This window comes from Fundulus heteroclitus, chromosome 13, assembly GCF_011125445.2.
Source record: "Fundulus heteroclitus isolate FHET01 chromosome 13, MU-UCD_Fhet_4.1, whole genome shotgun sequence".
Lineage (NCBI taxonomy): Eukaryota > Metazoa > Chordata > Actinopteri > Cyprinodontiformes > Fundulidae > Fundulus > Fundulus heteroclitus.
Window position 1 is genome coordinate 1,924,919 of NC_046373.1, and position 25,937 is coordinate 1,950,855.

At 45.5% G+C, this 25,937-nt stretch overlaps 3 protein-coding genes across 3 annotated transcripts; 1 reads left to right on the forward strand and 2 right to left on the reverse strand.

The window, feature by feature from the left end:
- Positions 1–1,919: 1,919 nt before the first annotated feature.
- On the forward strand, positions 1,920–7,360 carry eif3i (eukaryotic translation initiation factor 3, subunit I). The gene is made up of 11 exons (XM_012875770.3): positions 1,920–2,064; positions 2,291–2,383; positions 2,463–2,550; positions 2,666–2,731; positions 4,323–4,472; positions 5,635–5,762; positions 5,880–5,990; positions 6,106–6,195; positions 6,276–6,349; positions 6,514–6,606; positions 7,079–7,360. The coding sequence occupies exons 1-11, from the start codon at positions 2,062–2,064 to the stop codon at positions 7,158–7,160; spliced, it is 978 nt and encodes a 325-aa protein (XP_012731224.1). The 5' UTR covers positions 1,920–2,061; the 3' UTR covers positions 7,161–7,360.
- Positions 7,361–8,318: 958 nt separating this feature from the next.
- Positions 8,319–15,097, reverse strand: hdac1 (histone deacetylase 1). The gene is made up of 12 exons (XM_012875769.3): positions 14,992–15,097; positions 13,075–13,187; positions 12,210–12,327; positions 12,050–12,124; positions 11,751–11,889; positions 11,157–11,298; positions 10,974–11,066; positions 10,775–10,883; positions 10,311–10,691; positions 10,068–10,223; positions 9,952–9,997; positions 8,319–9,034 (listed from the first exon to the last, which is right to left on the reverse strand). Exons 1-12 carry the CDS (start codon positions 15,038–15,040, stop codon positions 9,007–9,009), a joined length of 1,449 nt encoding a protein of 482 aa, XP_012731223.1. The 5' UTR covers positions 15,041–15,097; the 3' UTR covers positions 8,319–9,006.
- Positions 15,098–22,773: 7,676 nt separating this feature from the next.
- marcksl1b (MARCKS-like 1b) lies at positions 22,774–25,613 on the reverse strand. Its single transcript, XM_012875777.3, has 2 exons — positions 25,287–25,613; positions 22,774–24,292 (listed from the first exon to the last, which is right to left on the reverse strand). Exons 1-2 carry the CDS (start codon positions 25,371–25,373, stop codon positions 23,750–23,752), a joined length of 630 nt encoding a protein of 209 aa, XP_012731231.1. The 5' UTR covers positions 25,374–25,613; the 3' UTR covers positions 22,774–23,749.
- Positions 25,614–25,937: the final 324 nt, after the last annotated feature.

Below are 25,937 nucleotides of genomic sequence, written 5' to 3' on the forward strand. Positions count from 1 at the left end.
CAGGCAGGGGAAGAGGACAGAGAGAAGTGCTGGAGTGACTTTGTAATTGGATGGTTGCAAAATGAGAAGATGCTTGATTGGGGGGTGGAGCTCAAAAGATGGGAGGCAGAATTGTAAATGGGTTTTTAGTTAGTTAATGGATTAAAAGAAAATATATAACTTGCTAGAAGTAAATGTTGATTATAAACTGTTCAATTTCAAAATGTTTCCAAGCTGTTTCAACTACTAAGGTTTTATATAACCTAGATCCAAAATGTGGGCGTACCAGCAGCAAAGTGATTGGTGAGTAGAAGCATATGGATTCTGTTTGTCAAAATAAGAGCCTGGGTAGGATTCTGGGGTTAAGGGTCTTACTAAGAGGAACCAGAGTGGGAATTAAACCAGGAAGCAAGCACTGTGCTCTCTAACCACCAGGCCATCACTCCTAGTGGTTAGGAAGTGCTAACACAACAATACTTTATGGAAATGGAAACAGGTCACTAGTCTGTTGGGAGTTGTGGCCTAACAACTGCTGGGAGGAAGGATCTGTGATGATGCTACTTGCAGCAGTCTGCCACTGAAGGAGCTCTTCAGATCTGTAGCAGCTTCATCCATGGGGTGGCAGGCATCCTCCAACAGTGATGCTATTTCTAGCATCACTGTTGGCCTCTAGCTATTGCTAGAGGCCTTCTGCCTCCCACCACCTGCACTGGCTCGCATGCTGGGAGACCAGTGGCCTTTCCGATGAGCTCATCTAACTCAGCAGTACATAAGCTGCTGCTGCTGCAATGCACTACATCTTAGAAAATGGGTTGCTGGCAATGGTTCAAATAATGTGTAGAATCCTCAGGCTAATTAGGCAATTCAAGCAAACAATGTATGTATCTGCATCGTGTGCGTCCAAACACTAAGATGTACAAAAGGTGGTTGTAGAGCACTGCGTGAAACAGTGAATGATCAACAAATTAAGCAGCTTCTTTGAGTTATCCCTAAGTTTTCTGTGCAAGGCATGCCTGTTGGACTCAGTTGGTGAGAGATCCCCAGCTTTGCCACTTAACTGCAAATTCAGTTCAAGGACGTCCAACTTGGAGATTTCACCTTCTGAGTACACAACAGATCAAATACTTCAACCAATCATAAAGGGCCCATGGAAATCCAACACCCTCTTTTTCTTTCGTCTTTGGGTCAGATTATACAGATTGGTCAAAAATGTCCTATATAAGGAAACCAGTTGATTGCATCAAAGTCCCGACAAGCAGCATTCACTCCTGGGGAACCGTAGAGCCACAGGGAGAGTCGTCTGCATTGTACATGGCTTTGCTGCAATCCCTCATACTGAGCAAGCATGAAGCGACAGTGGGAAGAAAAACCTCCGGCAGAACCGGGCTCAGTATGAACGGTCATCTGCCTCGACCGACTGGGGTTACAGAAGACAGAGCAGAGACACAACAAGACAGACAAAAAAGCACAGAAGCACACATTGATCTAGTAATCTGTTCTACATTAGATGGTAGTAGCGGGTGAGCCGTCTTCTCTGGATGATGGTATCAGACCTGGCAAATCTTATCAGACCCTAAGGCCGTTGTTCCCCCTTTAATGTATATATATATATATATATATATATATATATATATATATATATATATATATATATATATATAAACTGTAAATTGCAAGTGTGGTAATGCATGGTGACAATGAAGATTCTCGATTCTGATATCCTGAGTCGGTACTTACGCCAGAACCATTTCTCCAGGCAGGACGCAAATGGAGTTTGAACGGAATCTTAGGTACAGAAGGGGACAAAGAAGATATTTAGAATGTTAGAAAAGCATTATCCATATAATAGCACGATACTAAACTGAAAAATACAATTTGAGTCCGTGAAGATACATACTCCTGTACAGTAGGTGGCGGTATGCGCATTCAAGCTGTTTGCGATCCGCCAATAAAGGAAAAGAAGAAGAAGAACTTCCTTTTCCGCAGCGGCCCCGGCGCCTCTTACACGAGTGTTCATCTTTTCTCTGTTGACGTGAGGCGTAGCGAAGAAATAGAGCCGACTGACAGCGCCTAGCCGCCAATATGGTGGGTATATTCATCAAGGAACACGTCCCGCTGTTTACTGTCTTACTTCATCTTCATTCCGTGCGTGTTAGCTTCCGTTCGGCTAGCGGTTAGCTTAGCTTTGACGCTAGCTGCGTTGGGTGGGTAATTGTAGTTAGGGTAATAAGCATGGCGGGATAAATAGACTAAGCACGTCTAGCGGTGAACAGCTAGCATGGACGCTAATCCCAGACTCCTGTGTCCGCAGAAACCCATCCTACTGCAGGGCCACGAGAGGTCCATCACCCAGATAAAGTACAACAGAGAGGGAGACCTGCTCTTCTCTGTAGCCAAAGACACGGTGAGCTCGGACCCACTGTGTAACCCACGCGGAACCTCTCCGCTGTCGCTTTGTCTCACGTGTGACGCTTTCCCCTCAGGTGACCAACGTGTGGTACTCTGTGAACGGAGAGAGGCTCGGCACCTATAATGGACACACGGGAGCCGTGTGGTGTGTTGACTGCGACTGTATCCTTCATCCTCCGTAAGCTGGAGCCGCGCCTGCAGCTCTCAGGAGGCTATGGTGGATCATGGATGCTGTGTGTGACGTTCAGGGTTGTTTCCTTAACCTGCTTCTCCTCAGGGGACACCAAGAACGTGTTGACAGGATCTGCGGACAACAGCTGTCGACTGTGGGACTGCGAGACCGGTGAGTATGGGTGGCTTTCCTCCTGGAATCAGAATCAGAAATACTTTAATACTCCCAGAGGGAAATGGTTGTTTCAGTACAATCGCCATAACATAAACAAACAAACGTCATAAACATTTGAAGGAAGGGAACCTGCCGGAGGTGGGCCATCATCAGCCTGCACGGTGTGCCGTGTTTTGGCTACGCGTCATTCAGCCTCTTGAGTCAACGTGTTGAAGGAAAAAACCCGTTGCTGTAGTTGTTGTAGCTGCAGGTCGTGGTTCTGGGACCGAAACCATGGTGAGAGCAGCCAGACGTCTCCTAGCGGCACGTCTTGCGGCCTTGTGCTTCGATGGATCGCGCAAAGGCTGAATCCACGCCACTTAAAGTATAACAGCCCACCAAACACGGCTTTAAAGCAACACTTTGCTGTTGCGATGCGATCTATAACGGCAAATTTATAACATCCCGTTGGTTGTAAGGGCCGCTATTGTGCTGGACGATGAACCTCCTCCCAGTCCTCCGTATTTTACAGCCTCTTTTCCAGGATTGGCCTGGATTAATTAATGACCCCGAAACGTGTTCCCACTACATGATGCGTTCCCCTCTGTGTTTTACTGCAGCCATGGAGTCTTTATTTTTTTATTTTTTATTTTTTTGTCTCATCCAGCGAGATCAGTGTCTTTTACATGTTTTTTGTCGTGTTTCTTCATATTAACTTGTTGCCAACTGCTGATTGGACTCTTTTATGGCTTTCTTGCAACAGTGCATTTACAAGCGCCATTCTTTCTAAATTGTTAGACTTACGGAGTGCAGAACTAATATTTGTCCTGTCTGCACGTCCTCCCACCTGAGCTGTAGATCTCCGCAGTTCCCATAGAGTAAGTACGGTTCTCTGGTGAACGCTCTCCTTAAGTGATGATCATACCCAACAACCATGTTGGAGACTCTGAAAACATGAATTCAGACCAAACACACATTTTTTTTTTTGGAGTTGTGAGAAAATACAACCGTTCTGGGATACTATTCGCTCGGCTGTCTGTGAGATATTGAGGTGTCAGATACCCCGTTGTTGTCTTGTGTTCTATCTGGGATAACCAGAGGAAAATGTGCATGGGAAGGACCAATATTTAAAAATTGTGGCTGCGAAGAAAACGATATCTAAGAACTACTTCAACATACAGTCAGTGGCTGGGATTGTAGAAACTATCCTAACAATGGCGAGGCTCGCTTACAAGCTTGACATGACAGAAGAAAAGTTAAAAAAGTGGATCATATAAAACAAAAACGGACCAAAATGTTGTTGGTCGGTTTTCCTTTTCACATTATTTTAATTTATTATGCTTCCTCTTGTTTAACCTTTTATGGGGTTGTAAAATGCTAAAGAACAAAAACAGGAAAAAAAAAATTTGTGAAACGTGATGTTTATGTTCTAAATGACTACAGACTTTAAAATAAAAACTATATTTAAAAAAAAAATAAAATAAAATAAAGTGAAGAAGATGGAGGTGTATGCGTACCGTGTGTACGCCCCGGTTCTGACCCGAGCCGGCTCTCTGGGTAACGATGATGTCACGGGCGTCCTGTAAAGGTCCTCGCTGTTTCTTCTCAGGCAAACAGCTGGCTCTGCTCAACACCAACTCTGCGGTCAGGACGTGCGGCTTCGACTTCAGCGGCAACATCATCATGTTCTCCACCGACAAGCAGATGGGCTACCAGTGCTTCCTGAACTTCTTCGACCTGAGGGACCCGCAGCAGATAGGTACCGATGCACACAGCACCGGGTCCTCAGCAGCCACGCTGGCCTCAGAGAGGAGACGGCACCAAAGCCGGACCCGTCTGTCCGTTTGCCACTGAGCAACAGAGAGGCTGGGGGGAGGCTGGGGCGCCCACAGATCAAAGCTAAAAATCAGACTAACTGTACTTTTCTTTTAGGGGTGGCCTTTTATCAGATCTTTATCGGGAAGAGGTTCCTATCATTATAAGAATTGGCTTTGTCATGATGATAAATTCCAATTAATTGTCTGAAAACCCCAAAAATTGCCAGTATTGTCAGGATGTTATTTAGTTTTTTACTATTTTCTCCGCTTTTGGTTCCTGGAGAGCATCAATAAATTAAAAAATATAACTAATTACAGTCACTGTGTGGTTTAGTAAAGAACATCAAACTAGTTTATGTAGCTAGTGTCCTGATGAAGCCAGTTTTGAATTTTGCTCTCATGTTAAATGATGGAAATGTTTTTAGGGACAATATTTGTGGTAATGGGGCAATAATTGCTGTGACAAGCAGTCCTAGCCATAAAGTGACCTACATAGACTGCAAAAAGCTGTTTAAGTTTTTTTTTACGTTATTTTCTGCTTCATTCGGAGGCTGAACCATAGTTGCCAACTCAGCGGTTTTAAGTGGCTAGCAACAATTAGCTCACTTTGTGATGCGTGTCTTTGCGTCTCTCACGGCAGAGGAGGTCCGAGTCCTTCCCCTAATCTCCCAAACTGATGCTGCCTCAAATACTAAAAGAGAATAACTTTTTTCCACAAACACAAATCTTAATTTTTACTGGTGAAAATATGCTCGGTTCAGCTTTTTGTTAAATATACAAATTGCTTATTGTTTTAATTATTTACACAATTGCTAAACTGCCGGATTATTAACGGCTCACCAAATGAATACTCTCCAGGTCGTAGTCCTGTTAATGGACTGACTATAGAACACATTTTTAGTATGATTTTTTTTTTTTTTTTTTTTTTTTATAAACACTTGATCACATCGATGGAAAAGCTCAGCATGTGATCAAATATCATTCGATCACCTATCATTCGGCCGAGGCTCCGACTCGTCCTCAGCACCTACGGAGTAGGAAGCACGGTCTGTTTCTGTTTGTCGGACGAGGCTGTTCATAGGGCGACCATGTGTGTCTCTGCAGAGGACAACAACCCCTACCTGTCCGTGCCCTGCAGCGAGAACAAGATAACCAGCGCCGTGTGGGGACCCCTGGGGGAGTTTGTCATCGCGGGCCACGAGAACGGCGAGATCAACCAGTTCAGCGCTAAGGTGAGCCGCTAACACGCCGTCTCCCTGCCTCAGAAACCTGATGTGGAAGCTGCTTGGCGGCTGCTCACACCAGCCTGCGTGCCTAACTGGGCTGTGGTTATTACACCTTTATTCCAGGCTGGAGAAATTCTGAAGAAGGCCAAGGAGCACACGAGGCAGATCAACGACATCCAGACATCCGTGGACCTCACCATGGTGATCACTGCCTCCAAGGACAACACCTCTAAAGTAGGAGTCCTTTCTCTCCTCTCCTCCCTCCAAACGCAGGCCCCGCCTCAGGCCTTAAGTACAACAGGTTCATGTTTCTGCGTTTAAACATCTCGTCTCTCTGCGCCACCCTTAGCTCTTTGACTCCAATTCTCTGGATCACATCAAGACGTTCAGGACAGAGAGGCCCGTGAACTCCGCTGCCATCTCTCCTTCAATGGACCACGTAAGGATCGGCCCGCCCGGACCACGTTGACTCTTGTTGCCATGGGAATGCCTCTCTCTGACTGTAAGCGTTTTGTTTAGGTGGTGATGGGAGGCGGGCAGGAAGCCATGGAGGTCACCACCACCTCCACCAGGATCGGCAAGTTCGAGGCGAGGTGAGGCGAAGTTTCAGCTCTGTGTCGTTTTCACGATTAAAGTTTAATTTGGTTTTATTTGTAAAAAGCAATTTTGCCAAAGATTATACCAGCTACCAGCTAAAGGAGAGAAAAAAATCAGTATTTGTAGGATCTGCTGGTTATGTGTGTAATTTGCCGTCTAGGTTCTTCCATGCTGCCTATGAGGAGGAGTTTGGCAGGGTCAAAGGTCATTTTGGGCCCATCAACTGTGTAGCGTTCCATCCTGACGGCAAGAGGTACGACCTGACTGTAGTCCTGTTACTTTTTGTTTCTGCTCAGAGTATTTTGACATCGTCTAGGAACAGAAATGTAGAGAAACTAAGGCCAGCCCAGCGCGGTACACATGGTTTGATCCTGAGTTCACACAGCGCTGTTCTAGGCACAAGGTCCAGTCAACGGGCTTTAAACCAGAGCTACATTCACTGATGCACAGAACGGTTGCCAACCTGGGGTTAGTTGCCTTGCCCAAGGGCACATAAAATTATTTCTTATCTAGCGATCAGAAAGGAATCGAGTCCATTGGAGGAACACGGGACGTCATCGGGTCTTTTCCTGTAGCTGCTCTAATGGTTATTTGTTCATAACGAGTTTGTGAAGGAATCAGATGGAGCACAATGTAGTAAATGGATGTAGGACAATTGTTGAAAAACTGGAGGGTGTGTTATAGAAAGTGCTTAATGTGGCTGTCCTGTTGTTACTGTCTTACAGTTACAGCAGCGGAGGAGAAGACGGATACGTACGAATTCATTACTTTGACTCGCACTACTTTGACTTTGAACTGGAGGCGTAACCAAGCGGCCCGTTCTGCCCGACGACATCAGAGTGGCCCCAGATACCTTGAAGGAAAAACCAGACTGAGTTCACTCCTCCGGTTATCATTTGTTCTGAACCCTACATCTAAGTTAACATTTTTAACTCTGTCCAGCAGTGATTACATTTAACCTGTAAACTTCAAATTTCATCAATAAAGGACAAACAAGGTCAAGGAAACGATGGGCTCGTCTTTTATTTTTTAACTTCAGTTTCTGCACCTATGTGCCTTCAGTGTAGAGCACGTTTACCAGAACCTCTGTGTAAAGACTTTTCAGGAGCATGTAACAAAAGTAATTTCCTTCTGGGATCATTAAAGTATGGCTGAGTCTGAGGTGTAGAACTAGAGTGCTACTCATTATCTGGCTGGCCAGGTTAGTTTCTTTAACATGAATACAGATGGTGGGGGTTGGTAACCTCCAGTAGAAAACGTATAGGCGTGTCTGTGTGGAAAGTTTTCAATTCATCCATTTTACTTAAAGGTGATAATTTGATTTTTTGCTACCCTTTTCCTTCTCACCACATTGATTGTATAGGTAAATCAAAGAAAGTTGTACCCTTAAATTAAAGCCAAGTCTGCGTATATTGACATTGGGAACAGAAACAGTTGTTACTATTTGTTTAAACGGATACTGGAAGTTGGACCGGTGCTCGGGTCAGATGGAGATTTGGTTTGAAAATATGGAGAGAAAAAAAAAACACCCTCTGAGTACAGAGGATCTGTGCATGCTTGAGGTGATCGACTTCATGAAATACTAGTTTAAAGAAAATATTAAACTCCACTAGAAAAAGGAGTCATCACTGGATCCTTAAACAGAGAAGTGCTTACATCAATAAAACATTTCAGAGCATTTTTTTTTGTTAAATATGTAAACTCATTATTTTCCTTATTTACAATTGCTAAACCATCTGACCCGTCTCAAATGAGATCTCCACGTTGTTTTCTGTGGGACACGCCTAGGAGCAGAACGTCGGCAGAACCAGGACAGCGTAGATCCCTTAGTCTGCTCCTAATGCGGATCACTAGAACCCTGCGCTTCAGTTCAGCACAAACTAAATGAACCCTGTGATGTTAAAGCTTCACATTCCTAAACAATCGCTGCTCTATTTAATCACATGCAAACACGGGTGGATCGTTTTTTTTTTTTTCTTTAATTTTTTTATGACAAAGATATGATGCACATTTCACAAGGATACAATTCCAGCCACACTGAAAGCCGCTGGCGGGCCTTCTCTACTTTTTCTGTAAAACGATACAAAATCTCTAAAAGAAGTCATTTGCTCAGCGACGCGAGCCTCTGGAGAGCTTCACACGCCCGGACATAAAAACGGCACAGGAAGGAAACACGTTCACGGAGCGGGAAGATGAGCCGACTGAAAACATGATTTAAAATAACTTAATGAGCAGAGATAGGTGGGGGTGGGGGGGGACTAAAATATGTACATGCTGACGGTGAGATGATGCTGAGCATGCATTCACTGACGAAGGGAGCGGTACGGTGGAGCCGCCGGACTAATGCATCATAAATAGTTAGAAAAACTACCAGGAGAGTCTTTTTGCGGGTGAGACCTTTACATCTCTGACTCCGGCGGCTCACAGGGGTTTGGGGGGATTTAACATCTCATTAGTGACAGGTGGGCGGGGCTGACGGTCAGCCTTATATGCAACCTCCCAGCCACCTGCTGCTCGACTCATGTAAACAATATAAACCAGGCTTGTCTGCAAGAACAAAGTTAAACAGGGATAGAAAAAGATCCTCTTTGCTGCGTGAGGTAAAACGGGAATCTGTGGGGGGGAGGACATCCATATCTCCTTCAGCGTCACTTCAAGTTGTCTTGATCTCCTCCTTTGGTCTGAAACAGAAGCGGTGGAGATAACATTTACTAAACACTCCCACCAGGCTGAACCGACTCACTACACGCAGATGGACTTACTCTTTCTTTTTATGGTTATGACTTACAGCTAATCAAAAACAAAATGCATCTTTCTCAAAATAAAATGAATGATCAATTGTTTTAGTACAGAAGTGTGGACCATAGATCCTAGATGTCTCAAACTCTAGACAGCCTACAACATCTCAACTATTTCATTTAGGAAAACTAAGAACCTGGTTTGAGATTTTAAACCACAGGTAATTTAAGTTGGTCCAGATAACACTTTTTTTTGGTTTGTGAAACATACAACTCAACCAGGTGATGGTTTATACTTACGTCCAGAGTGCTTTAAAAAGCACCAGAAAAGTGTAGAAATCCCTGCATGAAAAAGCTTTAAAGGAGCTATAAGTGATACTGACACCTTGTGGCCCAAATCGGTACAACAGCCTGTCAATCACAATCTAATATGCCGTATTCGAACGGTGTGCTGCTGCTGTGAATCTTTACTTCCACAGGACACGTCTATGATGTTGTATTCTGTTGTAGTTCTGGTCTGCTTCTCTTACTGGCTTCTATGTTAGCAGGCTGCTGATCTTTTGCCAAAATAAAACACCGAATGCTGCGCTCAGTGCAGGGAACCCTGGGAACTCTCATATGATTGGCTCAGGAATCAGGAAGTAGACATGGCTACACTCTGAACTGCTGTAGTTCCAGACCGTGACATTAACTGAGACATTGTTGATGGAGAGGACCGATTGTTTATAGGGAATGTTACTTCCATCCTGGGTGAGAAATGAGAATAATTTAGGTTGATTTTAGGGTAAATATCTAACTTATAGCTCCCTTAACTTTGAGGAACCCTGATCATTTCTACGCGCTGCAACTCTGCTTCTTACCCGGATGTGTCCATCTTCTCCTCTTCTTTCTCTTCCTCTTTCACTTCTAGAGGAAACAAACAATGTTGTAAATTCACAGGAGCTTCAAAGACCACCGTGGATGTGATTGCCCTCACCTTTCTTTTCCTCTCCTTCCTTCTCTTCCTCCTTCTTCACTCGTTTGGCCTTTTTGTGGTTGGCGGCGTTCCTGCGGCCCCCTCCTTGCCCCTCGGCCTCGTCCTCAGAGTCCGAGAACTCCTCCTCGCAGGCTATCCTCTTGTCGTGGGCGCGGACTGTAAACGCACAGGAAGTGGTCAGCACCCCCTAAAAAGACGAGCCCGGCCCGGATCGAGCGCCCGCTGAGGGGGGAAAGCTCTTACTGGAGACGCGCTTGTCGGAGTCTTCCTCGTCCTCGTCCCCGCTGTCGGCGTGAGGCGCGTCCTCGGGGATGGCCTGCATCTGGACGCCGGGGGCGTGGGGCAGCATGCGGAGGTTCTCGAAGAGGCGCTGCTTGATTTTCTCCAGGTACTCGTTGGTGTTCTGGTTGGTCATGTTGGACGGGCTGATGTGCAGCTTGAAATCGGGCCCGAAGTACTCGAAGTAATCGTTGTAGGGCAGCTCGTTGGGGATGGAGGAGTCCAGCGCCACGGCCGTCTCGAAGGTCCAGCAGCGCGCCACGTTGCGGATGGTGTAGCCGCCTCCGCCCAGCATCAGCAGAGGTAGGTTGAAGCTTTTGATGTACTCGACGCACTTGGCGTGGCCTTGGTGAGTAAAGACACGCGTATATAGTTGGGTTTTCAGTACTTTAAAAGGCGGTTCTTGTTCCCTGGAGGCGCTTTCTTACCTTTGATGGTGAGGTTGAAGCAGCCCAGCCGGTCCCCGGACAGAGAGTCGGCTCCACACTGCAGAACCACGGCGCTTGGCTGGTACATCTCCATGACTTTAGCCATGATCTAACGCGCAAAAGAGCATTTGAGAACGATCGGAAGCGAGAGGACTTTAGGTATGCCAGGGTTTAAAAGTTAGCGTTTTAGACAACTTACAGGTTTGAAGATGGCTTCGTACGATTCATCATCAATGCCGTCTCTTAGCGGGTAGTTCACCGCGTAGTACTTGCCCTTTCCTGCCCCGATGTCCTGCACACATGCGAACGGTCGGATCGTTGGTCACATGGCGTCCGCGGTGAAAGGAAAACGTTTCTCCGGGACGAAGAGTGCGCTACTCACCCTCAAATCCCCGGTGCCAGGGAAGTACTCCCCGTATTTGTGGAAGGAAACCGTCATGACTCTGTCTGTGGTGTAGAAGGCCTCCTCTACTCCATCGCCATGGTGGATGTCTATGTCTATGTACAGCACCCTCTGGTGGTACCTGGAAGGCGGGCGGGATTCAAGTAAATCATCGGTTTCTCCGCCTTGACCACCAGAATAGAACGATCTGCAAAAGCGTTCAAAGCCTTGCTTCTGCCCAAACAGCTGATCTCAGACAGATCTCAGATACCCTCCTCTCCGGTTCAGAGCGGCTGCTAAACCGGGTTCTCCTCAGCACGGAGCAATGCTTCCTAATTTCACACCGCCCATCAGAGAAACAGAACGGGTGTGGCGTTTCACTGCAACCTCTAAGCAGGTGATTTAAATGGTTGCACTGGATTTTATTTAAAGAGGACTCAAATAAAAATGCACACCTCCGTTTTTAGGAATTAATTTGTCTAAAAAAAAATAAAAACCTGCATCCTGGATGTCTAATAAAGTCATTTTAAGATAGAAGAATATAGGAAAAGCAAAAGCAACTGGGACTGAGCGGAGTGTTGGTGTGGAGCTTACTTCAGCAGCTCCAGGATGGCCAGGACGATGTCGTTGACGTAGCAGAAACCCGAAGCCTCAGACTTCTTGGCGTGGTGGAGTCCACCGGCCCAGTTGATGGCAATGTCTGTCTGCTGCTTGTTCAGCTTCACCGCTCCAGCTGAAACAATTTAGTTACGTCACACCAGAGCTGAAGCCCCCCCATACATTATATCTCAGTAACACTCTAAAATAATTAAGAGGACTTGTTTGCTCCAAGCCTGACTGTTTCTTAGGGACAGAGCAGTGATGGATCATATAAAAACGAAGGAGTAACTTACCGACCGAGCCGCCCGTTGAGAGCTGGCAAAACTCAAACAGACCATCAAAAACGGGACAGTCCTCGCCGACGTTAACTGCAAGGAAAGAGAAAATCAACAGCGTGACTCGACCTGAGGGGAAGGCAGGCGGGCGGAGACAGCGGCGCGGGACAGGACGCACATCTCTGCATTTGCTTGCTGTACTCAGACATGTTGTCGGGGCGGATGGACCTCAGGAACTTGATGTAGTCGTCACTGTGGTACTTGGTCATCTCTTCAGCGCTGGCTTTATGCGGTCTCTGAAATGACGCAGACACAAACGTTTCTAGACGTCCGGACAATCGACAGAATCCATCTATTAAGACGGAACCAGAACACGTTTAATATTCTGGGCTACGTCACTCGGGTCAGCGACAGAACCGGTTTGTGTCACTTGGTCAGTCCAACCCGGTCATGCTGGCTGATCCAGGTTCAGAGGTCCAACTGGATCATGGTACCTACTTGGTGCGCCACACAAAACAGACATTTTGTCCTTTTAGTCTGTCTGCAGAGGTCCACGCTGCCATCCCAGAACAACATGTGCCAGAAACTTTCTGCTACTTCATATCTACACAAAATCTGCTTTAGCGTTAGCATCGGCGTAAATTAAATCCGAGGTTGGCCAGAATATATTTTAACTACGTTAGCCTCTGATTTAACCCTGTTAGCTGTCCCGGATAACAGAGAATCTGCACAGGCGTGTAAAAAGAAAAAGAAAAACAGCGACGGCAAGATTTAGCACTACATATGAATACAATAAACAAAACTAAACGGTACGATTCATTTACAACATGCAGCCAGCGGTGAGGCTGCATATCGGGCCTCCTTGCTTCAGAACCTGAACGTCTCATTTCTTTAAAGTCGTTTTGTTTCCCGGCTGAAACGTCTTTTCGTTCCTTGCGTCCAGCTACGTTACGTTTTGTCCAAAGACGGCCCCCCCCCAGCCCCAGTTCAGCTGCACGGCACAAACGACCAGTGAAAGCATTACGGCGTGGCGTGAGACTCACGTAGATCTCCATTTTCCTGTACAGTCCGTAGTTGAGGAGGAGGTTGTGCGTCATGCGGATGCGGTGGGGTTTCATGGGATGGCCTTGGCCGTAGTAATAGTTCCCCACGTCACCTGTAGGGGGAAAAGAAGGTGTCGGTCATTTCATATCCAGAAAACAGGAGCCGGTTTTTATGCAACAACGCCCCTCCCCCACCCGTTGTTGGTCACTTTCTGTGAGTTGGCCGAGAGAATGCTTCTTTACCCCCCCCAGTCTCTTTATTTGTACAAACATATCTTTTCATGGGACAACACAGTAGTTATGAAACTTTGAGAAACTGTAGAGAGTGTACAATTTGTGTAACGGTGTGAATTTGGTGTCTCTTTGAAATAAGTCAGCCCAGCCATTCCTGTCTGAACCGCTGGCAACTAAAGTGAGGCATCATGGGTGAAGGTGTCCAGACTGTGCCCAAAGTGTCCGCGTTTTGTGCGGCCACCGTTACGTCCTTAACTTTCCTGATCGCGGAGTTCACCAGAGCGCCGCAGGTGGACGCCTCTGCCACGCCCCCCCCGATGACATCATCGAGCAGCTGGATGTTAGGATGCTCTACCGAAGTCGTGCTTAGCCGGTCCAGCACCTTTACCCCCAGCTTCTATAGCGAGGCAGCGGTCGACTTTTTTGGGGTTGTCGTCATGTTGGAGCGCCGCCTGCCCTGCGACCCACTTTCTGAAGGGAGGGGGGGGGGAGGGATCCTGCTCTGCTTCAGATGCTGGACACCAACTGAACCAAATGAGTTTACCTTAGTCCCATCAGACCACAGGACACGGTTCCAGTGATCCACGTCCTTAGCCTGCTTGTCTTCAACAAACTTTGTAGTGCATCATCTTCACAACAGGCTTCTTTCTGGGACCACGGCCATGCGGACCAGTGCGCCCCCCCCCCTTCCATGCGGGCTGTCGTTCTTATTTCAAGGGGGACACCACTTTTACACTGTTATACAAGTTGTACCCAGACTCCAAGGCACTGAAATATGTTCAGGGTTGTCCCACATACATTTTTTTCAAACATTTGCGAAAATCTAAGGGCTGTGCTGGTGTTTGTAACGTGTTATAGTGCTAAAAAAGTAAAAAAAAGAAAATAGGAACTTGCGGGAAAGCAGGAAGTCGGCATCTCAGACGCACAGTGAACGTCAAACTGTCCAACCGAGCTTCTCCGTCTTTAATTATTCATGAACGTCCGACTCAATCAATGGGAGACCGGAAGTCATGATCAGATGCTTCAGTACGAGCGGATTTCCCACCAGCACGGCCGGCTTTAAGGGATCGCTCTAACAGGGAACACATGATGGAAACAACACTCGGGGGGGGGGGGGGGGGTCGTCTTTGGTGTCAAAGATCGCACACGTAGCAGCACAAGGATGTACCGCGTTTTAAACGACACTTTAAACTTTAATCCCCCTGCAAAGCAAAAGCACACAGCCCTACGGCGTATTCGCTGCTCGAACCCAAAGCCTTTGGAAAGAGGAGGCGTATTAAAGCACCAGACCAGACCGGCGCATCCTTCCGCACTTCTCGGAAGTTGTTAGCAAGTTGGAGGAACGCTGTGATCATCACCGGCTAGCTTCATCATCGTGCTGTTAAATAACAGCTCGAATGCATGAAAACAATCCCAGAGAACGCTTTATTCATTTAGGGAAACTCGCTTGTCTTCAAACTAAGTCGAAGGCTCGCTCGTGTACAGGGTGCCCACATCGGGCTAACAGCTAGCTGTTGTCTGAAGCGAGCTAGTTAGCATGCTAACGTTAGCTCCTCGACAACCGGCTTGACCGCGCCGCTACGTTTAAACCCCGGATATAGAAAGATAAAAGCCCAAAGTCTCATGCGCCGCAAAGGGCATTTCGGTGTGAATGCGTGCAGGAAGTCAGAGTGAAGCATTTACCGTCATAATAATAGCAAACTTTTTTCTTTGTTCCTTGAGACAGCGCCATTTTCCACCAGTTACCCCACTGGTTCGTCCGCTTGCCGGGTTCTCTGTTACAGAGGGGGGCGGGGGGGGGCGTCGCGCTGAGCTCCTCTCCGCCAATCACAGCAGCTCCCCGCCTCACTGGGAGGAGCCGGTAAACAAACCGAGGACCACCAAGGCTTCAGTTTCAAAAGTGACTAAAGAATGGGGCTGCAACGTCAATGAGCTGGAATAATGTTTTTAAAAGACGCCCCCGAACATTTTACTGTTTCTATTTTAAATCTATAAGTCCGCACACCCCCTAGACCTTCTCAGATTTTGCAGTGCATGCAATTTATGGGTTTTTATTTCACAGAGATCAACACAAAGTAATGAAATGTTTGGTGAATAAATATCTGTGGTGTGTGTTTTTATCCAGCGCCTGACTTCTAAATGAAATTGGTCAGTTTTTTTTTCTTCTTCTTAAATCAGTGGCGTCTACCGGAGCATAATTTAATCTCAGTATAAAACCAGCTGTTCTGTGAAGGCCTCAGAGGTTTGTTAGAGAACATCGGTGAACAAACAGCACCATGAAGACGCAGGAACATGGCAAAAAGGCCCAGGAAGGAGATCAGATGGGAGGATTATTAGGCACTCCACACATCTGACCTTTATGGGAGAGTGGAAAGAAAAAAAAAAAACCTGGAAGGCTGTATTTAAATTTATCAGAAGTATCTTGAAGCCCTCGAGAGTTAGCCCTCCCCAGAAACCTTTTCACAAAACAGTGGAATCCATAGATTTCTTATTACAATAACAGAACATGCCATAGGCTTTTCAATATACATTTATGAATTAAATAAACGTGTACAATCCTTTTACTTTGTGCGCAACTGTTTCATTAAATCACCCCAACATTTTGTGTCAATTCAAAATATGATTTTTGGTTTCATAAACCGAGTTTTCACATTCCGTGTAACAATAGAAACTAAGCTAACTCAGTGCTTTTAATCCAAAGTGCTTAAGTGCTTAAATCTTACGGCTGTTACACCCCTAAGCCGCTATATCCTTCCTTTCCAACAATTTTAGATTTTTGTCCAACTTTGTCAGAGTAGATCCTAAAATGTTTCATCTTTGTTGGCACCTCAGGAAACACAATTGAGCCTCAACATATGTTTTTATCACTAATGAATCCTGCCCAAAACTGGCTAGTTTGGCTTGCTTAGTCAGCAAACTGATCTATAAAATAATCGGATGTCCGAACCGATTTGCAGGAGGAAGCAGGCAGCACTACGGCTTCTGCAGCAGCCGAAGGAGAAAACAGTTTAAGGTGAATTGCAGCTATAGCTGCCATTCTCCGACTGAGGGTAGGACAAAAAAAAAAAACAAAAAAACATGACTACAGAGCAGAGACATTTTTTCTCCTATGTACAAAACAGCATGTGTGAAAGAAACAAACTCTGCATATGACCTTGAGTCCAGAGAAGGCCAAGACGTACAGCCACTGATCCCACCCACCCGGGCCACGTCACAATAACACTACTGTGAATGCATATTTGCACAGTCTTAACTTATCAAGAATGTTTCATTGCACAGTTTTACATATGAAGGCTTACGAATATTGCCCAGAATTCAATGCAGGCATGAATGTATCATCGAAGAAGCCCTAAGTGATTAATCCATGCCGCATCGCAGTAAATCATGACTCTTAGCAGACCCTTAAGACTATTTTGCACACTTGGGCTTCTTATCCAACTGTATTTATAACTATATTTATAAAGCACTTTAAACACACAGAGACCAAAGTGCTGTACAAAAAACACAAATATAAACAGCATAAAAATCAATAATATCGATAAAAACAATAGGAAAATAAACAGAAAAAACTGGCATGAAATCAACAAACACCAACATCCTCCTTAGTGTTAAAAACCAAGGTAAAAAGATGAGTCTTTAGAAGAGATTTAACAGTAGTCAAAGAGGAAGCCTTTCTGATATGCAGCAGCAAATCATTGCAGAGCTTGGGACGGGCTACAGAGAAAGCACGGTCTCCTCTGAGCTTACGCCTGGTTCATGGCACCGACAAGAGTAAAAGGTCAGCTGACCCGAGAGGACGGTGCGGTACATAATGACGTAGGAGCTCAGAGATGTAGGGTGGGGGCAAGGCCATTCAAAAAACTTAAAAACTGTTTTTTAAATTTATGAATCTGAAAATTAACCAGCAACCAGTGAAGTGAGCTTAATATGGGGGCAATATGCTCAAATTTATGTATCATAGTTAAAAGTCGTGCACCATCTGCAGACGTGCTATTAAAGATCCACTTACACCAAAATAAAGTGCATTACAGTAATCCAGCCTAGTGGTCACTAAGGATCACTGTCTCAAAGTGTATTTTGCTCAGCATGGACTTCATTTTGGCCAAGTACTGAAGCTGAAAGCGGCTGGATTTGACAACAGATTTGATTGGCTGTGGAAGGGTTAGCCGTCAGCTTTATAAACGGGCCGAGATAATCCAGGTCTGAAGGCAGAGTCTCTTATGCGCCACCAAAAACCCATCACCTCTGTCTTTTCCCCCCCCCGTAAAACTTAAAAAGTTTAAAGCCATCCATGCCTTCATGTCATGCAGACATTTCACTGAAATAAGACTGGGACGGAGGGTCGCTCTCCACCAGGGCAGCGACTGTGAACATACAGCCAGAATCACAGTGGAATAGTTTAGATCAAAATAAATTGAATTTTCCGATTTCCAGAACTAAAACCTATCGAGGACCTGCAGTAAAAACGTACAAAGTGATCCTCACAGATGATTTGCCTCCAAACTGCCTGAGCTTGAGTTATATGCTAAGAAGAATGGCCTCTACATGCACATATTCCATATTGCTGTATTTTGTAGGGAGATGATCTATAAAGTGTTGACTCACTTCCAATTTATTTTTAAGAAGTTTTAAAAACCATGAATCCTTTATTGTCCAATTTGCAATTTTGCACCAGTTTGTGTTGGCCCACTATGTAAAATCAGCACAGAAGACACTGAAGGTTATGGCTGCGATGAGACAAATGTGAAAACATTCGAGAGAGACACAGACAAACTATTGCAGCCTACTTGAGTCCCTCCCATGTGTCTAAAGAAAAGATGAACGTAAGGAATACTTCAAGCTGCAGCCCAAGTCCCAGAGTTACCTGCTGTGGGTACAAAACATCTCATTATATGCAGAAATCTGTTCTCAGTTCCATTCCTATTAAAGAATAACAGATCAAATACACATTATTTTAAAAATCTATGAACAACTATGGAAAACAATTCTAAAAAAATCACACTTTTTCCTACTCAGTAAAGAATCCCAACTGTATTAAAAAAAAAAAAAAAACAAGTATCACTTTCTGATGGATATCTGAAGGAGACCAGACTTTACAAATGATGCAGAGAAGGTGCTAACAAACCCCAGGTGAACTGTTAAATGTGTCACCACACATATGAGCCAAAGTCTCAGAACCTATGCGCAGGTATGTTTTGCATATTGCAGAATCATGTTGCCACCGGTACAGAGCTTGCTTTTTAAAAAAACGGCAGCTGGTTGCTGTGACCATATCGGAGGGAACAGCTTCACGAGAGAAGACCAGAAGAAGGGAAGTAACCAGTGAACATCGAGGGAAGACCTATTCCCATCCAGTTGAGTGGACTTTCTGGTATTTTTTGTATATTTCTTAAAAAAAAAAAAAAAAAAAAAAATCCAAATTGTGTGGCAGAACGTGGGACAGATACACATTACAGCCGATAGGTGGCAGTACAGGTCCATGCAGGTGTGAGCCGACTTCCAGACACCGTGCCTGCTGTCTGAGGGACAGTGATGGTCTCACATATATCACACTCTGCAAATGAAACAGTTATGTGTGGAAGAGACAACGCTCTGGAAACGAGCTCCCATTGTAGCGGCAATGAATTATTCACTGCACACTGATCCCCGGCACGCTCACGCGGAGGAAAAAGAAGGTTTCCTCAGCAGATTTCTGGCTTGTGGCTGTTTGGACGGATGAAGAGTTTAATAAAAAAAATAAATAAATAAACACAAACAGATTTTTGAACCTACCACGTGAGTGAAAGGAACAAAGGGAGGTCAAGAGGGAGCGCCGGCGTCAATAATTCACAGTCATTTTGGGAGGCTGGATCTAAATGCAGCTGCGATCTCAGCACATCCTCATCATGTGAAATGGGTCAGTTCAGCCTGAGCCCGGCTGCTCTGCTCAGCTATCCATCTTCAGGAGGCTGCTCGCCTTCAGACGGCGCGGACGAGCATCGATGTGAAGGGGATAACGATGCGGCGCGCAGAGTGTGTGTGTGTGTGGAGGGGGGGCAAACACGGGGTCAAGGGGTCAGTAGAGCTAATGGTTTAGCATGTTACAGATTACTGAGCCAACAGCACGATGAATCATCTGTAGTACGCCTGTATTTAGACCTGAGGGCCGTTACAAGTCGGAAGGAACTGAGTATGCCGAAACTGGATGAGAAGAAACTGATTTCAAAACATCCTCGCCGAGCCTTAAACGTTAGCCCCACTTTTACCTCGTCCCTGAATCTTCAGAATCCGCCGTGATCAAGAAAGGCTGACCCTGTGCCCGTTTGTGAACGTTCCCGCTTTGCTTTGGAAATTCAGAAAAGCTTTTTTAAAACAATGTTTGGCTAACTTTATAAAGTGACATACATGTTAATCTCAGAAACGTAACCCCTTGGAGCGGCTAGCAGCTCGTTAGCAGATCGTTTGGTTTGCATGGACGGGTTGGTTGCATCCCATGCTTCCTCTCTGAGATCAAACAGTGTGCTATAAATGCTAACAGGTTTCCATCATCAGGTGTTTAACGCGACACTCTGATTGGTTGATTGGTCCCGGTGACGTCTCCTGCCCGGGAAGATTATAGCGGTTGAATTCAGGCTCAAGAAGAACCAGAAACACAAGAAGCTTTGCCCACCTGCTTGGAAACCGGAAACCAGCCACCCTGTCAAGATTTAATCCTGACAAGTGTTTCTGGCTACATGTGCGCTGCTACGTTTGTGGCTCCACTGGTTTTATATTAGGCTACAAATGATTAAGTTTCGAATCCAAAGGGAAGAACCAGTCAGACTTGTTTTTGTTTTTTTCTGAATGACCGCCAGGGAGGCAGAATACTGCTGGAGCAGCACAATTATCCCCCGGGCTAGCACAGAGGCGATGGTAAAAGTGGCTCAGAGAAACTGAAGAGCCTGCTCTGACCCAAAGCAAGGCACTCTTCCCTGTTAATCTTTAAATTCTTTAAATTCTTTAAACTCCAGAAACAGACCGGTAAACTTGATAAAGGCTACACTTTACATCAGCTTAGGCGATATTTTGAATGTTTCTTGTACAGACAAAAGTTTCACCTTTCACTCCAATAATGTGTCAAGTCGCTGTCTTTTCTTGGACTTAATTAAAATCCCTAGGAAATAAACCTTACAATAATTATAAATTAATATATACCAACTGTGGCTCAGTGGGAAGAGCAGTTGTCTTGCAATCCGAAATGTTCGATTTCAGCTTCCCCCTGTCACATGTCGGTGTGTGCCCACGGGCCAGGCACTCAACCCCAAGTTGCCTGCCGCGCTGCTTTATCATGACTGCAATGGGATGAGTGTGGTTTTAGTGGAAAGCGCTTTGACTAGAAAACCGCTGTATAGCTTCAGTCCGTTTACCATTTAACCCCTGAATAGGTTTAGGTACACTGATTACTGCTAAATAATTCTAACTTTGGACAAATAGCCAGAATTTCCCGCTTCTTTGAATGAGTGATTAAGCTGCTCTTTGAGAAAACTATTCATCCTTCAGATCTGATGTCTAATAGACTTTAACAGGTTCAGAGGTTGGCTTTAATTGTTAAAATAGTTCAAAGTAGCTCTCAAAAAGAGCTGCATGTGTCTTGTCATGCCCCACCCCCCACCCCAACCAGCTGTGACGGGTGACCACCGCCCTATGTCTGGTTCTCCTGGAGGTCTCCTGGTAAAGAGGATTTCTGCTGTCAGTATATGCAGGACAGTGCTTTCAAACAAAGTGAATGCTCAGTGCCATCCTGTGCCTCTTTCAGTCTGACCATTCCTATTTTGGCTGCACCAAAGTGGATCAACACCTCCTAATACATTGTATATAATACGGAATACAAAACCGCCAATAAACAACTGCTGCTGGATTGGACTGTGTTGAATTTACAGACCTGCTAACTAGACGGTTACTTTCTAGGCGTGTGCTCTGTCCTGGAAGCTCAGGCAAACAAAACAGGTGGTTCTGGTGTTCCTGCGGTGTTGGTGCCAGATTTTACCTGCAAAGGAAAAGCAGGACTGAAATTGCTGGCACTGGCCTTCAGCATTGCCCTAAAGTGCCCTGCCCTTATGTGAAAGTGTTACTCCCCATTTCCTATTTCTAGATGGATCTGGTGGATGAATGCTTGTTCCCCTGGAAAACGATTTCTCAACACTTTCAGAGGGCTATAACACGGTTGGCATGATTTGGCAGCGTTATCAGACCAACATGTGGACACCACCAAAACACCCTTAACGCACTTTGGCTGGGATCATTGGTTGTTAGAATTTACAAGCTCGTGGTCACCTCTACTCGTTTGGAAAGGGTCTGAATATGCGCTTCGTTTCTTGTGTTTTACACTAATTCTCAAAACTAAGCATTGCAACGACCTAAAGGGGAAGAATCAGGCGTTTCTCCTGTTGCAACATTGACTATATTGAATTGCTGAATTCCGGATCCCCAAGGTTTTGTCCAGGTCCACAACACTACTGGGCCGTCATCCTGTCGGCTACCTCGCAGAAGATGCAGACGCATCTGCTGGCACCCCCAGGCAGCAATCTCTTTAAACTCGCTGTCAGAGAACTGACCGATTTTCCATAAGAACCAGAAGACGTGAAAAGAAGCATGTCCTAGCTAACGCGCAGCTCGCCCAAACTCTACTGAGACCTTTAACTTGAACCACGTGCTTTGGTCCGTTAAGACTAACCCTGAGGATGGACACTGAATGTGTAAAAGCAATTCACGCCCAGCTTGAAGCACATTGGAGGATCTATGATGCTGTGGGCTGGCTTCTCTTCCCAAGGCTCTGGGGACCTTCTTAGAGTGCGTGGTATCCTTAATTATTTCAAAACTTGGGTGATTTTTAAAGGAAAAAACAGATATTCTCAAGCAGAAAACTTGAGATAGGTCATTACTTGGTCTCTCAGCAGGATGTGAATCTAACACATACGGCCAACAAACAAAACAGAACTGGGTTCACCAGACACGGTTTAAACCTGGGCACTGGTGATCCTGTTGAGAACATCCTAAAGGGAGATGGAATGTCACCAAAATAAGGGCTGGTTTGTTTTATTTACATATACTTTAGATGCAGATACATCTATTTTAAGACTTTTAACACATGGTTACCAGAGGTTCCAGTTAATACACGCTGCATATTAAATGCTGGCATGCCTTGACATTTTGGCCAAAGCACGCAATCCAGGTCAGCTTTAGCCAGGCCGTGGCTATTTTTTGTAGATAGCAGCTTGACGAGGGTCATGGAAACGGGCTGACACATGACTATTTCCCTGTTTGTTTGGTCTCAACTTCATTGTAGAACAGGATGGCGGAGAAGTTGGAACTTTAGAGCTGCCAACACTGAGCCTGGGGAGGCGCACCTCTGGATCAATGTCCACCGACGGCGAAGGGCCGGACAGATGCGCTGCTTCGGTCCTGCGAACGTAACGAAGGATGGGAATAAGCGTACAGACACATGGACAGGCAGGTACCCAACATTTATTTACCATTATCAACTTTACAATAAAACCAGTAACATCTGTCAACATTAGCAAAATAAAGAACAGAAAATCGGTCCAACGTATTTACAGAGACAAAGCAGATTCAGGCTCACACACGACAGATAAACAACTCTGCATCATATCAAACCGCAACAGTGAACATAGCAAGCGTAAGTGTTCTTTTTTTTTTTTTTTCTTTCTTTCCTTCCTTCCATAGTACGGTAAAAATCAAAAAACGGTCTATTTTTCTTTTCTTTTAAACAAACGAGACATAGCTCCTCTGAATCTTTAAGATGGTTCTCTATAATACACCACAAAATACTTCAAATTTGGGTTAAAATATAGGAATGTAAAAAGTTGACGAGTCTCTTAATTATCTGATTTCATGTTGTTGTTGTTTTTTTTTGTTGTCGTTGCTTTTTTTTTTTTTCTATTCTTCTTCTATTTAACAGTCATTTCAAGTGGTGGTGCCGTCCTAGTATCGTATCGAGCTTGGTTCCCTCCAGCGGGGAGGCATCTTCCAGCTGTGTGGAAGGCGTCGGAGGAAAAGACGCCTCGGCTCCATCCATCCATCCATCTCTCTCTCTCTCTCTCTCTCTCCGTCCATCAGTCCCGTCCTTCGTCGGCGGCTCAGCCTCACGCTCAGGCCGGCTAAATCCAGTTCTCCACACAGCGGCCAACCCACCGCCTAAAACCCAGTCCACGTCCAGATGTTGAAGCTGTAACCAGGGAGGTGATCTAGTGAATCTAGTCTGTCGTCTTTGTTTATCATGACGAAAAGTGGCACGTCGAAGGAGTCTTTCACATACATGTGTATATATTTACATATACATATATCCATATACATATGTATACATATACACATATATATAAATATATATATATATATACTCTTAAATTTTCTCTCTCTCTCTTGAAAAACAGTTCACCCAGTTCATCGCGAGCTCCAGGTACAATCACTCTTTCTTTTCAGAGGGATCGGGGGTCGAGTTGCTCTCCTCTGTTGGTTTGGTGGCCTCGGGGGCTGGGGGGGCCGCCTCCTTGGCCTCCTCCTTGGGTGCCTCCTCCTTAGCCGCCCCCTCCTCCGCCTTCGGAGCCTCGGCTGCAGCGGGGGCCTCCTCCTTCACCTCCTCCTTCTTCTCCTCGGCGGGAGCGGCGGCTCCGTTTTCAGCCGGCTTCTCCTCGGAGGTGGCGGCCGGAGCGGCGGCGCTGGCCTCCTCCTTCACGGCCTCGCTCTTCTTGCTCTTCTTCAGGTTCAGCTTGATGTTGAAGGACTTCTTGAGGGAGAACTTCTTCTTCTTCTTCTTGGGGGTCTCCTTGGCGGCGCCCTCGCCCTGAGGCTTGGCGGCCTCGCCATCGGCGGCGGGCGCGGGCTCGATGGCGTCGCCTCCGGCGCCGGCTTCGGGCTCCTTGGCTGCCTCAGCGGAGCCGTTGGTGGCGGCGGCATCCCCGTCAGGCTTTGTGGAGACATCGCCGTTGGTTTTCACGTGGCCGTTCTCCTGAAGGTGACAAGATCACAAAATGATCATTTATTTGTTTCTGGTGATAACTCTTCAATTTGAAATATATATATATATATATATATATATATATATATATATATGTGTGTGTGTGTGTGTGTGTGAAAAAAAAAAAAAATCAGGAATAAAACAGCTTTTTTCCCCCTCATTAATAAACCACCATGCCTGGCTGCGAGGCGACGCCTTGCAGTACTCCAGCCTGACGATAGGCGGCGGCAGCGCATCGCAGACCAGACCGTCGACCGTACCAGACAGTCAGACTCAACAAAGACGAGGCTGCGTCTCTTCAAAGAAATATATGAGCGCACATGCACTGGCTTTTTAAAAAATATATTCAAAATCCAAAATGCATTTTTTTCTTATCTAAAAGGAAACAAATTACCGACGAAAAAAACGATAGAACAAACGACCAAACTTCGGTGCTTTAAATTTAAGTTGGTGAACCTGTCTCATTAGCATTCATAATAAAGTCATAACTATAGTGAAGCGTGAGAGGGTAGAAGCAAATCTGACTCCTACACAGAATATATGAAGGAAAGTCCCATTCAAATCAAGGGAAGAGCGGTAGACTGTCTACGTGCGTCCAGCAGGCTCCCCCACCCCCTCCCCCTTTAAGCCCGACTGACTGTATCCAACACGTTAGGGGAGAGGAAGAGGGGGGGATGCGTTGCTCTTCATCTACAAATAAACACTGAGCAACTTCAAACCCGAAAAGTCAACGTTACCATAAAAAAAAATTAAACATTTCAGACTAATGTGTTAGTCTGTGGGGTGCCAGACAGCAGAAAGCCCCTCTTTTCCACCCCCCACCTGTCCTCCCCCCAAGCAACGGAACTTCAAAATCAAAAAAAAAAAAAAAAATGAACGAACGGGGGATTTTATGAGAGAAATGCAACTTCTATCCGCACCCAAGGGTCTTTCCCGATGAGAAAAAAGGGGAAAAAGTGAACAGTAGTAAGCGGTGAGCGGCTACCTGTCCGTTGGTTTTGACAGCTGCGGCATCAGCGGCGGCGGCGTTCGCCTCCGCGGCCACCTCTCCCTTGGATGACTGGGATCCCATTGTCTTCGAAGAGCTCTGGTGTCTTCTAAAGCAAATTAAAAAGAAAAAACTAAAAAAGTTGGGTTTATATCAATCCAGTCCCAGGGTAAATTACGTATCCAGCGGTTAGACGATGAGAAGTGTTATTTTCTTCTGTCTTTATGTTTTTTTTATTCTAATATCAGGCGACGTCCTTTCCTTCGTAGCAGCGTGCTGACTTATCACCCCGGTGGAGAGAGACCCTCTAAATTCACGGCTCGCAGAACGCGTCGCTTCAACATACAACTGGCTCAAGGCCCCGCCCATAGCCTCCAGTTGAGCCAATCGCCGCTCTAGAAAGGAGGGCTGTCTGGCGAACTTGACCAATCGGTTAGGACCGCTTAGATTTTTTTTTTTACCACCCCGCCATAGGACCCCCAACAGCGAAATCAATTACATTTTTTTTATTATTATTAGTCATAAAAACATCCAATAAAAAAATAAATAAAAATAAAATAATAGCAACATGTAAGAAAAAAAAGGGAAAAATCAGGAATGCCATACTTTCAGTTTCTTTTTAAAATAATATATAATATTTCCTTTTCA

What these genes read in the sequence shown, in the direction of transcription:
- eif3i (XM_012875770.3), top strand. An exon ending in GAGGGACCCGCAGCAGATAG is followed by an intron (nt 4,473 to 5,634) that starts GTACCGATGCAC and finishes GTGTCTCTGCAG; the next exon opens with AGGACAACAACCCCTACCTG. An exon ending in TCAACCAGTTCAGCGCTAAG is followed by an intron (nt 5,763 to 5,879) that starts GTGAGCCGCTAA and finishes CCTTTATTCCAG; the next exon opens with GCTGGAGAAATTCTGAAGAA.
- hdac1 (XM_012875769.3), bottom strand. Translation starts at nt 15,040, where the DNA reads ATGGCGCTGTCTCAAGGAACAAAGAAAAAAGTTTGCTATTATTATGAC. An exon ending in AGTTTGCTATTATTATGACG is followed by an intron (nt 13,188 to 14,991) that starts GTAAATGCTTCA and finishes TTCCCCCTACAG; the next exon opens with GTGACGTGGGGAACTATTAC. An exon ending in ACAGGAAAATGGAGATCTAC is followed by an intron (nt 12,328 to 13,074) that starts GTGAGTCTCACG and finishes GCGTCATTTCAG; the next exon opens with AGACCGCATAAAGCCAGCGC.
- marcksl1b (XM_012875777.3), bottom strand. Translation starts at nt 25,373, where the DNA reads ATGGGATCCCAGTCATCCAAGGGAGAGGTGGCCGCGGAGGCGAACGCC. An exon ending in CTGTCAAAACCAACGGACAG is followed by an intron (nt 24,293 to 25,286) that starts GTAGCCGCTCAC and finishes TGTCACCTTCAG; the next exon opens with GAGAACGGCCACGTGAAAAC.